Genomic DNA, 16,168 nt, shown 5'->3' with positions numbered 1-16,168 from the left:
GTGGTTATTTCAGTGGTGAGCTTACCTGCAGGTGAGGCATCATTGCCCACTGGTGTGCTGGTGCAACTCCGGTCCTGGTTGGAGGATTCTGAGGACAGACCCAGAGGGCTGCCCCCAGCATAGTCCACGTAGTCTTCTGTTTCGTCCATGGAGGTGTTGGAGAAGCTGGCGGAGAGGCTGGTCTGACTGGGGACTGGACCAGACACCAGGCTGGACGAGTGCTGCATGTCATCCGCCCTGTGACCCAAAGGTAGCACCTAGAAAGAACATAGCAATTTGGTTAGACTTCAAATCAAAATAATTATTCCTTAGTACTCTAATGTCTAAAGTTTACCAAAGGAAGGAAGCATTACCTAAGAAAAAAGGTTCATTTTATTTTTTTAAAGAGCACTATGTAACTATTTAATGCTATACTGTGGAACACAAGACAGGCAGTGCTCTTTTACATGTAAGACTGTTTCTAACATATTTTGTATGCTTCTTGTATAATCCCAATTCTAATATGCTGTATCCTGCCACAATAGTTCAAATATATGGCACTTTCCAGGTGTGTCATTCAAATAAAAAGTTAATAATAATGTAATAATCAAATTAGGTCATAAATCAACCTTTTCTGCTCGCACGCAAAAGCACTGCCTGTTCAACAAACATGTCCCAAAAAAGAACAAGTTCTCAAAAACAGGTGTTGGTTGCTGGCATAAAACCAAATATTTGCACACAGAGGTATTTAGCAAGAAAGTACAAACGTCATACTTCTGTCATTATAGGGTGACTTTGAAAAGAAAAGCAACAATGGAAACAAGTAAATCCACATGTTTTGATGTATCTAGCTTCGCCCACAAGAGGTTAACTTAGGAAATAAAGTACAGCCGACTGTGAAATATGTCTCGAGAATGTCATGCATGGATTACAATTGACTGGTGTGACAAGATATTGGCGCCAATCTGCTTATTTTTACCAATATGACTCATATGACAGGAAGCAACACTAACACTGTGACTGAATATAGGTATTTTAGAAAGCTTAATATTAATTATAGGTTTAAGTATATGTTGTTGCTTTTTTGTTTTGACTTTCAACACTTTTTTTGGCTTGAATTCATTCACCAATTTACTATGCGTTAAGTTAAAGTTGTTACCATTAACCTACATAAGAGTTTAAAATGGGATAAAATGGCTGACAATAGCAGAGGGCGTGTGAGGTACTTGGCTTTGTTTCCAGATGTTTCCATAAACAATTCAACACCTGTTATAGTCCCCCGAGGTGCGCAGCCCATATTTGGAGATAATAACCCTCTTTTTGAGATTGGCATCTGACAATAGAGGCTGTTTGTCTGTAGTTTTTCTAGTATGCTGTATTTTGTACCTGGGATGGGACTCGGTCAAAGTTTTTTCCCAGCATCCTCCTCATGTGCTTGCGAGCGTGTGAGGTCATCTGGTGCTTGAGCAGGAAGGAGAACTGGCAGCCCTCACGGATGCAGTGGAAGTGGCTATTCACCTGGTTGTACTTGCAGCCTAAAGAAAGAGATGATGCCATGTTGAAAATGTTGTAGTATTGATTATCTTGATGTAGAAAATATAAATACTAACAATTCTGAAATACAAATACTTTTTTATTAGTTATTAATACATTTTGAAATAACTTATGTTTCAGTTTCTCTGCACATACTCTGACAACAACTGTTGGATCAGTTTAAGCAGGGGTGGAGTGCAAATAAAGAGGAGGAGCAGATGAGTTTCAATACATTTCAAACAAACGCATTGGTATCAGTATTATGATAAATACCGAGTATTACCAAACAAAAAGCAGATGTATTGTCCTTTACTATTTATTATATTGAACTTTTTGGTCTGTTTGCATGTTTTGGCTTCGCTTTGGTCTACACTGAATGCGACTAAACATACAAAAACACATACAACCAAGCTCGTGCAGTATAAGAAATAAGGGAGGTTGTGGGTTGGATTCTCTTAATTTCTAACAGTGAATTTGTAAATGACTAGTGCATAACTCTGTCAGTCTACTGTGTAGTAATGATGACCTATAATTCCTGGAATCTGCTGCAATACGTTGCTGGAACTAGTAATTGTAATCTACTATTTTATGCATACATTTCTGTTATTGTTTTATAGGAACACAAATCTTTTCCTGCCCACGAGCCTGTCTCAAAGCTACTGATAAGTAAAAGTATTCAAAGGTTTATTTCTTAGCAACTTTGCCCTTATGAAATCCAGTGTACTCATGTTTATTCTTTAATCTTGGTTTTCATTGGTTTCAATCTGTACCACTGTGCTATACATTATCCTCTCCGTGAGTGGTTATTAAATTGAATCTGAAGTGAAATATTTGTAGTTTCTATGAGTTGGTGACTAAAGAGGGATTGCATTTCCAAGTGTTTGTGTAGAGTGTACATGTAGGAGGAATATTAGATCACTGTGGTGTCACACTGAGAAGTCAAGCCTTCTCTGCACTAAACCTGTGGAGCTCTTTTATTACACTGACATGCTTTATTCAATTAGGAATTTACATAAATAAATTCTCATTTTCGGCGGGCCAATAATGCGCACACGCCCCTGCAAACCAAAGTAAATATACAATTATTACCATATTAAATTCATTTTTCAAAGTATCTCTATTGTCATTTTTGCCTTTTGTTCTCCTGCTGTCTGTGTCCTATTCGCCTATCCGCTTTCCTCTTGTTTTAAGCGCCATAGCTCTAATTGCTTTATGATTTCAAATTAAATGAATGTTCCGTTTTGTGCCTGTTAATCAAATACCATTATATAAAAGCAGGCAGAAATAATTGAAAGAGTTACATGCTGGGCAGGTGCTAGCATGTCAGTAACCATGGCGCCTGCTTTAGGAGCACAAACAGCCCTGTGTCATCAAATCGCTTTTGCACACCGCTCCAAACGCTGCAAGTTGAGCAAATAATGTTAACCCCCGTGACACGCAGGGCCCTTTTGTTGCGACCCAATCCAGGTAGCATCATCAGCCATGTTCAATTTAGTGCTGCTGCCATGGATACTGGCAAGCCATCAATTCTTTATGACTGTAGTGTTAGCAATCCTAATCCTCTCAAACAATACGCCTGGCAGATCGGACTGAGGACAAAAAACAGCTGTTTCGGGCCCGCTTTTTTGTTTTCTTTGTTCCTATGCTCTGAAAAGCTTGTGTAACCGCCTGAAAAAAGAAAGAAAGGAAAAAAATACACATCACTTTTAATTCATTTGGATGGCAGCGGTGGCGGAGAGGCGCAGCTCCGCAACACAAACAGGCTAAACCAGACAAGCCGGATAATTAACAAACACAAAGCTAATTGCTCATTTCTGACAGGGGCAAAAAGGAAGAAGAAAACAACCTGGATGTGATTGCCCCCGTTGACGTTACTGCTCATATACAGAGAGAGAGAGGAAGAATACCTGAGGGACTTGGGGTTGGGAGGGGGGCATATGCAATAGACAGAAGCCATACCTATGCTTACTGTTTGCCAACATACAGTAAGTTGCACCCAGTGTGTAAACAATGTATCTGCTAACAACACACATGAAAAATCAATTGTTGCCTTAAGTACATAATACTTTAATCCAGAGTAAGAATGCTATTCAGAAAGACTTATGTTATAAGAAAACTAGCCAGTTGAACAGGCACACGTCATCTTAAAGGGTAGAAGTTGAATCCGATCCGGAAGTTATAAAGTCTTGGCTCCTAGACGCCTGGCTCCCTTCCATTGACTCACATTCAAAAAAAGGTAATAATATACACAAGTCAATATTAGCTTTCCAGTTAGAATTCTGGTGTTACTGTCTTTATTTGAACAATGGGGCTGGGCTAATGGTTTCCTGGTTATTAACCAATCTAACAGTAATTTAAGCATGGTTTCTAAGCAAACTGCTGCAAACTCACCCTTGACACCATATGAAAAGTTTATTAATCATGACGTGAGTCATGTTTTTGTCCACTCGTGGTCACTTTTGGATAGTTTTAGATTTTAGTTGTTTAGTTGTTGAGCCCTGATATGGCTAACTATTTTGACGTGTACATTGGTAAGTGTTTTGTGTGTTCTCTTACCCGGGCGGCCACACTCCTCTCGCTTGGTGAAGTACTTGAAACCATTGGCTGCGCGGCGCTCTGCCTTCTCGTGCTTCTTGACGTGCCAGGGCAGCTTGGTGGTGATGTTGTGACGAAGTAGCAGCCTGGCCGCAGACAGTGATAGTGGCCTCTCATTCTGAACTCGCAGTGCTGTGGACCAGACGCATCATTTCAATTTCCTGAGTCAGGCATGATGAGTGTGAGCTGCAGACACTGATTAACTGTGTTTGATGTCTGTGTTCAAAGTTTCACACAAAATAATCCACACCTCACAATCCTGCGCTTTCCCTCATCAGAGCCCCAGACCCCTCCTCTGGCACTGCGCAGCCCCATCTGTCTGCCCCCCTCCCTCCCCAAGGACAACCCAAATAAGATCTGTGTGAGTGCTGCCACTGAGGGGGGGGGGTGAAGGGCTGATTTTCAACACATTAATGAATTCATTTAAACGCTTCTCCAAATACGAGCTCATGAGAGCAGGCACGGGCTGCCATTTAGGTTTCATTTACGGAGCATTCCCCTGATTTTTGCCCTATTCCAGACAGCCTTGTTTACTGTGCCACTGACAATGATTTATTGGGTAATATCAGCTAAATTGGCCTTTTCTGAGAGGAGAATGCGGCAGTCAAAATGACATCATTGACATATAAACAGGCATTACTGGGGTGAGTCGACTGTCTTTTCAGCGGAGATGGAAGACGGGGAGCAGTGCTTGTGAAAGCCTTGAGTCAAATAAGCTCAAATGCTGCTCTAATAGATAGCATACTTCACAGTGAGAATGTGTGTGGCTGACAGGAAGTGATTGGCTGTGTGCAGGGCTCACCTGGTTGGGGCACAGACACTGCAGAGAGTAGTAGGAAAACTGGTCCCTCACGTTCACCAGGTTGTTGTTGGGGTTGATGTGGTCCAAGCAGTGGGACTCGGCTTTCCCAGAGGTCTTACAGACATATTTGCAGTTCCCAAATAAGCAGTGGAAGTGAAACTTGTTTGAATATTTACAGTCAGTAGCCAAACAGGGGTCACTGGACAAAAAAGGACAATTGGAAAAATTAAAACATTATATTGGCCATAGATGTTTACTACAAGGAGCTTTAATAGCTAATATATCTGTTAACTAGAATTCAACACTAGTATGTTCCTCTTACTTTTCTTGGAACTGCAGGAAGCCCGGTTTGACTTGAGGCTTAGCGTTCTCCAGCGAAGTGGTGGGCAGAGGGGAGCTGGCCGGAAGAGTGGGCATTGAGGCGGCCATCTGAGGGATGGTACCGGTCAGCTGTTTCCATGCCAACATGGAGGGAGGGGGCGAGCTGTAGCCCCCTGAGGAGCTGAGGTGAGAAACATCCACAGGGGGGTTATTGGCCATGGACACTGGGGCAGCTGGCTCTCCAGACTCCTTCTCACTGTACGAGCCCTCAGACTTCACTTTCAAAGTGGCCCGGAGGTGAAAGCTGCACAACAAACAGGAGCTCATTCTTACACAGCTCTATAAATCTCCACTCTCAAATGTAGATGGTGTTTTCCCTGATCATGACTTGGGGTGACACTCACTTAGCGTGTTTTATGGCCCCGTCCACTGTGCTGAAGAGCGCTCCACAGTCTTCCACCAGGCAATGGAAGTGCACCTTCTGAAGGAAGTCACAGTGAGCCTCACAGAAGTCCTCTGTATCGAACCTGAACAAGGACAAGCAGAGTCAGTCAGATGTCCAGATTAAAATAAAAAAGGTTTTACTTTTAATGTAACTCCGACAACCAGAAACAGCCTAAAGAGAACAAATCTAAACCTGACTGTCATACCTGCGCAGATATGTCCTCCAGATCTCATTGGGCTTGTCAGGCAGGGACCTCTTGAGCACCTGGTTCAGGTAGTGGCCTGCCTCTGAGTGGTCTCCCCCGTGGTTTCCGTCCATCCATCTCAGATTTGATATTCATGGCATTGAAGAGGGCAGGGTTCACATGCGTCATCTGAAAGTACACATTTTAATCACAGTTAGTCCAACACTTGTTTGTCTATGGTTAAATTTGTCCAAATGTGTGTGGGCTCAGAGACATGAGATCTGGAGAGAGAAGAAAGCAGAGGCAGATTTACAAAGACTAGACAGGAGCTTGAGTTCGGGCCAGGCCCATTTGCCAAGTGTCCTGTGGGACTGTCTTTTATGTGGTGTGTGGCCAGAATGAGGCTGCAGTGACACCACGAGCTGTTGGACTACAGCTCCTCAAGCACATCCTGTCTTTACGATAACTACTGTTATCCCAGAGAGATGACACACAAGAATGTATGAGTTCAGCTTCTTTGTGTAATATATATTTCACTTAAATAATTTCACTGTCACAAATTTTTGAATCTCTTCGTGAATATTTCACTACAATACACTAAGGGCACCTGGTGTAAATTCACACTCTAACCACAGCCAAGCAAGCAGATGAGTTGCAGTGGGAATTGAAATATGGTTTATTTACATTATGCCATATGAAAAACAATTATTGTTGTATTGGTAAAATTATTTTATTTTCTGAGTAAAAAATTAAGAATTCTAACAAATTAAACAAAGTCACAGTACGCAGTAGAAGTACAGCCTGAGCCTACTCTGCTGCCATGACATCAACAAACTGCTGTAAACACCTGAGTCATTTGTAGGTGTCACGTGAGATGTATGATTAAAACAATGTCCATTTTAATCTTCAGGAAAAAAACACACACATTTAAATTTCCATACGCCAACACTTAGAGCGGGTAAAAAATGATGGCTGTGCCTGCCTGCCAGTTTTTTTTTCCCCAGACTTTTTAATCAAATAATTTACAAAGTCTATAAATAAATGTAGCATGAGGCAGGAGAGAAAAAGGATAAAGGAGGAGGAAAAATGGACGTGGAGTTCAAAACAGCTCATCAAAAAACAAACATCTCTATATATCTGGCATGGCACCCAGCTACTGCTTCATTATATTAATTTGTGAGAGGTGCAGCGAAAATTACGCCATATGAAAAATGGCTGGAAAATTTAAATGATACAAACTCATCTTATTAGCGGTGAAACATTCAAAAACAAACAGGCCCCTCCGTGTGCCGCTAATTTGTCTTGGGATGAAAGGCGTTTGATGGATGGATCTTACCTTATTCATAAGCGAGGATAAAAGAGATGTATTCCCCGGTACGGCGTGTCCGTTTGATTCATTACTGGAACAAGTCAAATGAACAATGTTTAGTCAAGATTTGCATGAGAACAGTAAATATTACTATTTATCACACAAGGTGTGCTGTATAATGAAGAAGAAAAATGCTGTCTTATTAAGAAATAGCATCTACAGGAGCGTGATCTCACATTTATGCATAACATTTTGCACAAAAGTGAACAAAAGCGATGAATTTTTAATAGATGTATGCATAGTAGATTTTTGATATATGGCAGCAAACTAAATGGATAAAAATGACTTTTTAAATCACAAAACCATTGTTATTTTTCCAAGCCAATTTATCATATGACTATTCCCCCCACTCTGTGTACATTACATTACAGTGCTCATTGGGCCTGCGTGTAGTACCTGTGGTCCTTCTTGCTGAGGTCCAGGCTGTGCTCCTGGGCAGAGTCCTGGGATCCTGTAGACCCCAGCTCCATGGGCTCCTGTTTCACTTGGACCAAATTGTACTGGCCTGACGGAGGCTGGCCATTCCCTGAGGAGAGAGACACAACAAAGTTATTGTTGGTCAGCATTATTACGCCTGATGAGATGTAATGTGACTTCTGTCCTGGCCCCAAACGAATACTCCCAGTGATAATTATTGTGAAATGATGTCAGGCCGTCAAGGCTTTTAAACAGTGATTGAGAGGCGGCAGATATGAGGGAAAAAGACTGGGTTTTCTGCAGCACTTGTCACAACTCATTTGGCGGGCTGCCTCTTAACTGGTCATTAAGTGAGATGCTAATGCTGAGGGAAAGTGGCAGTCTCAGATTGGACAGCCTCCTCCTCCTCCCTCCCTCCCTCCCCCATCCCGGGCTCAGCGTTGGCCTGACAACGGTGCCACTGAGCGTACCCACAAGGAACAGGGCGCCATGTCGGTCAGATTGGAGCTGACAGCCAATCAGATTGGTTCAAATAGCGTGACCTCTCAATCACATTCTTCTCCAAAGAGGTATTCAGAGGACAGAAGATTAAATAAATAAATGCCATGCGGCCGGTGTGCAGAAGAAACGCTGACAGACAGGAAGGTGAGTGCAGCCCCACCCCAACCACCCCCGAGGGACTGAAATATTCATTTGTCCCGAGGCTACAGCCCAAGATGGTCCCAGCAAAACCTCTTAAGCCATAAAAACAACAGTGCTGTGATTGGTCTGGTCAAAAATGTGTTGTTTAATAATGAGTGCTGTGCTGAGGGATTGTGACAAGGTCGTGTCCGGAGCAGAGTGCGCCCTTGGCCCTGTAGAGCCCCTCTTTTTTCACTCACTCAGGGCAGCCCCATAGATGAGGGGGCGTGATCAGACCCCCCACTACATAATGACCCAAAGACATATCACGCTGAATACGAGTGGAAAAGCCAGACTTGGGTCTTGTTAGAGAAAAGCGGTGAGATCGAGAAGTGTCAGTTCTCTTTGACAATGGGCTGGGGGCGGGGCCAAACTAAATGCACAGTATTTTGATTTGAGGTCAGTTAATGCTCACTCCTTCCCTTCCCCCTCGACTGCACCCAAAGAGTGCCCAAAATTAACCAGTCACATAAACACCCTCTTGTCATTCACAATTACATCAACTTTGACCCAATCAGCGCATGTTAGTTATATGAGGAATATTACGGACATTCTGGTTAGAGCTTTCCTAAACAGCAGCTGCATTGGAAGTGCCTCTTGTTCTCTCGTCCATAATACATTTTCTTTCTCCACTTTCCAAACAAGGAGAACAAATGAGTTTGACTCAAAGCAGCTTCTTTCTGGAAATTATCCAGGAATAATGTACCAGCCTGTAATTACTGTGGATAAGATACAGCGCTTGGGAAAGATCATTTGTACTGTGTGTCTAATTAGTAAACCCTTCAGATGCTCCAATCGCAAGGAAAAACACTTAGGGCCAAATTGGAGTGGAACATTAATAAGAAAAACTAAAGAAATTACTCACAAGCCGAAAGAGGAAAAAAATTACATGCACAATTGGCCACATTCACAGCAAAGTTTCACAACCTCACAAACAAAATGCATTGTGATAAAAAGGCCACAAACTGTTGACACTTCTCACAATTTTTTTTTAGTTCTGATGAAGCACAAACCACTTCCTCCCGATTTAGCCCCAAATGTCCTGTTCACACATTTTAACACACGATATATGAGAACAAAAACTAAAAAGCACAACTCTTATCTTATAGAAGAACTGCGTATGTGTGTAGGAGGAGGGAGGGGTGCAACCATCTGTGGAGACCCATCCTCCGGTGGGACCCTCCCTCTTTTGACAGTACCTGCTGCAGCCCAGAGGTGGAGCTCAGCCTGACAGCTCCATATTGCAACACCACCAGGAATTCTAATCCTTCCAATTCCCAACATCCGGAATTTCACCTCCTCCCTCCTTAAACTCACGTTGCCCTCGTAACCAATCCCATCTGCTCCGTTTTTATGCACACTGTATAACTGTACAGAGAAATAAGGATTTAGTTTTGGGATTTCTTAAATAGGTTATGTTCAGATAACACCATACCATATTTACACATGGATTGTTATTACTGAAGAAATCTAAGAATTAAGTACAGGGCAGAGGAAAACTAAAAAATTCATAGCAATGGCATCTTACAAGAGAATAAAGATTGTTAAAAGCTCTTAAAAGTCAATTTTGCATCATTTGCCTCCCTCAAAACTGATGGAACAGGATAAAATAAGATCATAATTTTTTGGTTAATATTCCCACATTACCAATTCTGAAGCGTTAAATGAAAGAAAACATTTTAAAAACACCAAATGCTTTTAAAATGATTTGAAATGTTAAATGATGACAAATATTAAAAGCTCTTTGTATTCCATTTGTGCACTGCACTGTGCATTGGTTCTAGTTATTATCTTTGTTTAATAGTTCAAATGTTTGATGATCTGAAACATTAGGTTTGGAGAAATATGCAAAAAATATAATAATTCCAGAAAGATGCAAATGTGTTTCTGTGTGCTGTATTCACCTTGTTTGAAGCAATGAGATAAATCCAGACAAGCCAATTACCTCTGAAACGTATGAGAATTATGTTTATGCTAAACAGTTGTTGACATGTTTTGAGGAAACACAAGCTTTCTAGAAATTCAACTTTGCAGATGCACGGGAGCATAGTGCATAGAGCTGTTTCTGCCTGAACGGCTTCTGTTTTTTTTATCAGTCCCGCGAAGAGGATATGGGGGAAAAAATATTTTGTTCTCACAATTTTCTGAACTTAATTTCATTCCACCTCCATTTGGCTGGAACGGCGCAGTGCACAGATAAGAGAGCAATGATGAGGAAACATGTTCGACACAGGCCCCAGGAGCCCCCACTCGGAGCATCACAGCAGACTTTTACAGGCTCTCCTCTTCCCCTGTCAGCGCATTTATCTCCAAATGGATTGTGGCTATCTAACAAGCGATCAACACAATAACAGGCGGCCCGCAGCGGAGGAGAGGGCCGTGTCTCCCTCCGCTGTGTCCCTGGAAGCCTGGGAGGGTTGGTGACGCCTGGCCCAGCTCAAAGCACTCACTGTGGGATAGACACAGCATGCATGACCCCTGAGTGCACTCTGGAGCTGGTGACATTGTGAGAGCAGCCAATCCACAGCAAAGTAGCGGGAGGAGCAAACAGCCTCCTCCTTAGTCTTACTGCATAACAATATGGGCTGGAGTTGTTTAAAATGTAGTTTTGAAAAATTCTGAATTAAATTGAACTGACTGTAGGCAAGTCTCTCAGTTACTGTATAATTTTGTAATTTTTAAGTAGAATAAATGTTATTTACCTGAACATGAAAAGGACAAATGTGTAAATAGCTTACACACTCACCTGTCTCAGAGTTGTTGGGTTTCAGGGCGGCAGCTGCCAGTCTGGCCATCATGGGTGAGATGACGCCTTTGCTGGCTGAGATCTTCTCCATGATGGAGGAGGTGGAGAAGGAGGTTGGGGTGGAGGCCATGGCTCCGTCTGCCCCAACACTGGAGTAGCCCTGGCTCAAAGAGTCGGAGGTCATGGACAGGGCTCCAGATGACACAGCAGAGATGAGACTAGCAGCAGAGGGGGGCGGTGGCTGCAGAGGCAGTCTGGGCATGAGGGGGAAGAACGGGTTTTGAGTGGCCAGAGCGCTGCTGGAGAGGGCCAGCGCCACGGGCATGTTACTGGGCAGCGTCTGGGACAGGAGGCTGCTCATCCTCTGTCCTGCCCCGGCCGCCATGTTGGAAGTGGACTTGAGGGCGTGGCTGGAGGGCGAGGAGGACACGGAGGTGGTCGGTGTGGCCATCAGGTGAGAGGCTGTAGTGGATTGTGTGGTGGGAGAAGCGCTCAAACTGGAGTTCTTACTGCTGATGGTGGAGAAGTCCACCAGGTCATCATTACTGGACTCCTCTGGTTCATCTTTGGGGGCCATGAAAGAGGAGCTGGACAGGCCTAGGACACCCGAGGAGCGGATATGGCGACGCTCATGTTTGCGTTTGTGCGACGTCATTTGGCTGGTGGAGGTGAAGGTGAAGCCGCAGCCTGAGCGGATGCAGTGGAAGTGATTGGTGGCCTTGCTGTACACGCAGCCTTCATATTTGCACTCCTCGTATTTGTAGAACTTCTTGAAGCCATCTTTGGCGTAGGCGTCGTCCTTGATGTGATAACTCTTGTGCTTCTCGATGTCACACTTGTTCTTGAAGGTGAAGGTACAGCCTGGACGCCTAAAGCACCAGAAAAGGATCAGAGCTCATACAGTCATTTGGTGTGGCGCAGAGGAATGGACCGCGCTCACTTTGTAATCCATTAGAAAGGCACAGTCATAACAGAGGCAGCAGTAGTGGCCCACATATTGCCACCTGTATCCACTGCCAGAGGCTCACAAAGAGTTTAATGAATCAAGCCAAACAAGTGCCACTGATGAAGATTTACTGGGCCAAGCCTCCAAAAAATCTAATAGGGCCAGTTGGAAAATATTGCAATATTTTGGAGGTTATTGGGAATTTATACTTATACTAAGACATAAATATGAAGTGGTACAAGTGGACAAAAAAAATAAAATGTTGTTAGAACATTGTGATAATGATATTTGCAGATTTTGCTGTCTACAGTGTTGCCATGATTTTATAGTAATATAGCAATTTTTCTAATTTTTGCTGTATCTATATAAATTAAAATGATTGCTATGTGCTTGAATATAATTTAATACATTATTCGGGGACCCTGCATACATGTTGGTACACAGCGCTGGGACTCTCCTGACCTGCAGTGGAAGTGAGTGGTCTTCTGGCCGTAGAACTGGCAGCCCACAGTCCCACAGTCCTCCGTAGCTCTGAACCTTTGGAAGCCGTCATTGATGAGCTGCGCGTTCTTCTTGTGGAAGTTCTCATGAGTCATGACGTCGGAGGTGCTGGTGTACACTTTGCTACAACCCACCTGCAAAAATCAAATCAAGAGCACATCTAGGCCTACAGCACCAACAATAGTTTCACTTTGCTATAAAGGTTGGAAACAAGAGATCTGATAATGTGTTTAGACAGAGCCTGGCTTGTGGTTACCAGAATGTTAAAGTGGCCTAGAAATGAGTGCAAGAAATTGTTTTTGTCACGTAAACTACTGATTTTGATTTTTCATGCAATAGAAAATTTCACAGTCTCCCACAACTACATTTAAGCCTAAACTGATGTCTTTTAATAGTTATTTATCTTGACTTGACTTTGATTGCATATCTCTATACCCTTGATGTTCCTGAAGCTAGCATTGCGACACTGGAATTTCTCAATTGTGGGACAAATAAAGGTTCTCTTATTTTAACTATAAAACATGTGCATGATTCTAGTAAACCCAAGAAGGTAGAGTACTCAAATTAAACTAGGTATAGCAGTCATATTTTGAAGTATAACACGTACACCGCAAAGTTACTGTAAGTAGGTTCAGAGGAGGAGTGGGAGATAGTACAGTGAGATAAATCTACAGTGGAGCCTAGAGCCAGCAGTGAGAGGGAAAGACAGCTAATGTTTGAATTAAAAGCACAAAGTGTATATCATCCTGGCATTTTCCCTGCACACAAACGGGGCAACTTCTCCATATTGAGTCAAACAATGGAAAAAATGCGATTGTGTGTTTTTTTCTTTTTGTCGTAAATCAAAAGCGGCGGTGCCAACATCTGCAGGTTCTCAGCACAGTTAAAACAAGCCCTGAAATGTCCTAATAACAATTACGCAGTTAGAAAGGTTTAAAAGGAAAATCTATCTCTGGTCCTCCTCTGCTCTCGGCACAATGACACTTTTGAAAATAAGCAGATGTAAAAAATTAAACAAAAGGGTGAATGATCTTCGACGGGCTGCTTGGTACTAAAAGATGAAAAATGTGAAGTTTATGTAAACAGCTGGGGGAATTTTATCCATGCCAATTAAGGAGTGAGAGAGGGGACTATAGGAGCCCATGTGGGTTCACCATTTTTCAATTTTCTTGTATTTATTTAAGGCTAGAGCATCAGATGAAATGGACAAGGTGTGAACTGTCACTGCTCTTTGGTGTTCCCAGTGAGTCGCTCTGCCACCCAGGAAACTGTTTATAATATGGAATAGACAACCCAAATCTGGACATGTACTCTGCCTTGACAGTAAAGGGGCCTATACAATATGATGGGAATCGCTTCATAATAATTACAATTTCATTTCCCCTTAAAAAAAGCATGAACAAAGACTCAAAACTTAATGAACAAATCAGATTCAGACTCTGTAACTACTTGATTAAGGGGTTAGAATTTGGGAGTTTAGGTACAATGTTGCTACTAGCCTGAATTCTTAATTAACAATTTCTTTATTATAAATTATTTGTCTTTGTTTATGCTTTATTAAGTCTATTAAAAGCATAATTATTTTCAAGGGTTAACAATCTTACACTGATGCACAAATGTGTTTTTGTATTTCTTTATGCCTTCTCATCCGACTGTGTAGAATAAGCAGCCAATGTTAAATTTCAATTTTAATTGGGCAATAAATTCATGTAGAATGTATGACAAAATCTAGGACTACAGAGAAATTAGTTTTTAAAAGTAATTATAATTTTCATTCTGCTGGTAAAAGAATAAATTTTTTTGGAATGGAGATCTTAAATAAGCAAACTGCTTCAACTAATATTAACTCCAACTGTATGAAATAGTATAGAAAATATATTTGTCAAGTTTGCATCATATGTTAGTGTATTGTTGCTTATGTTGTTTTGTCACATTTCTCACATGTAAAATCAGAAGAGTACAAGATGGACAAATGATGCTATCTTCCACCTTTGAACAATACATAATCTGCATAATCTCGTGCTTGTGTCACATAACTGGGTAGCTCTTCGTTATTGTATTTCCGTGGGTCTGTACTATACATGTGGTGAATGCGGGGGCGGCAGGGGGCACAGTGCCAATTTATACTCCACCTGCATGCAATGGTAGTGGGTGCTTTTTCCATTCAAGTGGCAGCCGTGATAGTAGACGCTGCAGTCGTCCAGGGGGCTGAAGCGCATGAACCCGTGCTGGAGCGAGTTGTCCCTCTTCTTGTGCATATTGTAGTGCCTGATCACATCCTGCTTACTGGTAAACCTCTGTAAAACAAACCAATATGGACGGCAGGGGAGAGAGGAAGGGAGGGGGGTGAGAGCAGAGGAGGAAAAGGAGGGGGTGGGTGGTATGGGGAAAAATGTACAGCAACAGGTTGGTGTTTATTTAAACCAGAAACAGAATCAGCAACTTTATCTGTGTGGCAGCTGCAAGATGCAAGAGCCAAGAAAGTGTGAGATGTCTCTAAATGTGACATGTTGTGCACTTATTGATTTACTTTGCATATCTCTCTGAGCTGGTCCCTCTGAGGCTGTGGGACAGTTTTAGCAAAGTAGAAAACGCTATCCTTAACAAGCAACAGAAAATATAATTATATTTTAACTATCAACCAACCCTTTTTATGTATATATTTGTTTCTTTATTTAAATATGGTTTTACACTTTTGAAATATTAATTGTAAATGCAAGATACACTCAAACACAACAGAACAAAAAAAATAAAAAACAGTGTGATGATGATGCAAAGTGTCAATTTGATCCTTTTGTCCTTGCACAGTTCCTCCACAGTCCAGTATTTTATATAAAATCCACGTTTCATATATACACAAACTTTCATTTTTTGTGAAGTATTGTAGTATGTGAAGTATGTGAAGTATGTTTTTCATATAATTTACTGGCTGTTATATGTAGATCATAGAATAGTGTTGTTTAAATTATATTCCCTGTTTTTCTATCTCTACACAGTTTTTTTTAATCTTCTCCCAAAATATCTTCTTTTTAATTAAGACGGATCAATTGACATGCAAGATCACAGTGATGTCTGTGCTCTGGAAAAACCCTGTTCCATGCAGATGATTTTGGAGACGTGCTCAGGGGGGAAAACACAAGGCAAGAGAAACAAACAAACAAGTCAACCAAAAAGCCATTCTATTCACTAAGATATCACTTCTCTTCTAATGACTGCGTTAACACTTGCTTGTGCTCAGAATATTCCCAGGGACTCGTCTGTGTAAAATCACTAAATTCTCAAAATCCCCCCTCTCTCACTTTCCCGCACACACATCCACATATACACGCGCATACAGGCAAAGTTGCTCTGCAGAGACACCCAAATCTGCTGTAATTGGGCTTAAGCTGATATTACAGAAAGTGTAAGAGGAGACGCACGAATCAATGACTCAGTGCTGCCTTCAATCCATATTTATCTCCAGTTGAGAGAAAAACATCAGAAAGCGGCATTCTTAAAAGCGGCTAATTGCGGTACAAAGTAGGGTAATTGCTTTGTGTCATGTGTTCCAGTGGTGCGCAAGGAAAAAAGCAAGATTGTAGCGCTCACTCACTGCACTAGGCTGGCTTTTTATTGCTTATTTCTTTGATAGAAAAGATTAGGCTCCCTT

The 16,168-nt window shown here is 41.9% G+C and overlaps 1 protein-coding gene across 1 annotated transcript in view; it reads right to left on the bottom strand.

Moving 5' to 3' along the window:
- Positions 1-16,168, bottom strand: part of casz1 (castor zinc finger 1) — an 86,427-nt gene that overhangs the window by 5,678 nt on the left and 64,581 nt on the right. Inside the window, 14 exon segments of the mRNA XM_055165800.1 lie at positions 26-257; positions 1,366-1,514; positions 4,069-4,179; positions 4,182-4,239; positions 4,910-5,108; positions 5,232-5,534; positions 5,635-5,757; positions 5,881-5,996; positions 5,998-6,048; positions 7,196-7,259; positions 7,625-7,754; positions 11,073-11,941; positions 12,481-12,653; positions 14,652-14,816. Of these exon segments, the coding sequence (XP_055021775.1) occupies positions 26-257; positions 1,366-1,514; positions 4,069-4,179; positions 4,182-4,239; positions 4,910-5,108; positions 5,232-5,534; positions 5,635-5,757; positions 5,881-5,996; positions 5,998-6,048; positions 7,196-7,259; positions 7,625-7,754; positions 11,073-11,941; positions 12,481-12,653; positions 14,652-14,816 (2,743 nt within the window).

Source organism: Boleophthalmus pectinirostris, unplaced genomic scaffold, assembly GCF_026225935.1.
Source record: "Boleophthalmus pectinirostris isolate CB_2022bp ecotype Guang Dong unplaced genomic scaffold, ASM2622593v1 HiC_scaffold_8, whole genome shotgun sequence".
Taxonomy (NCBI): Eukaryota; Metazoa; Chordata; class Actinopteri; order Gobiiformes; family Gobiidae; genus Boleophthalmus; species Boleophthalmus pectinirostris.
The sequence above is the reverse complement of the archived record's forward strand: the minus strand, read 5'-3'. Positions and strand labels throughout refer to the sequence as shown.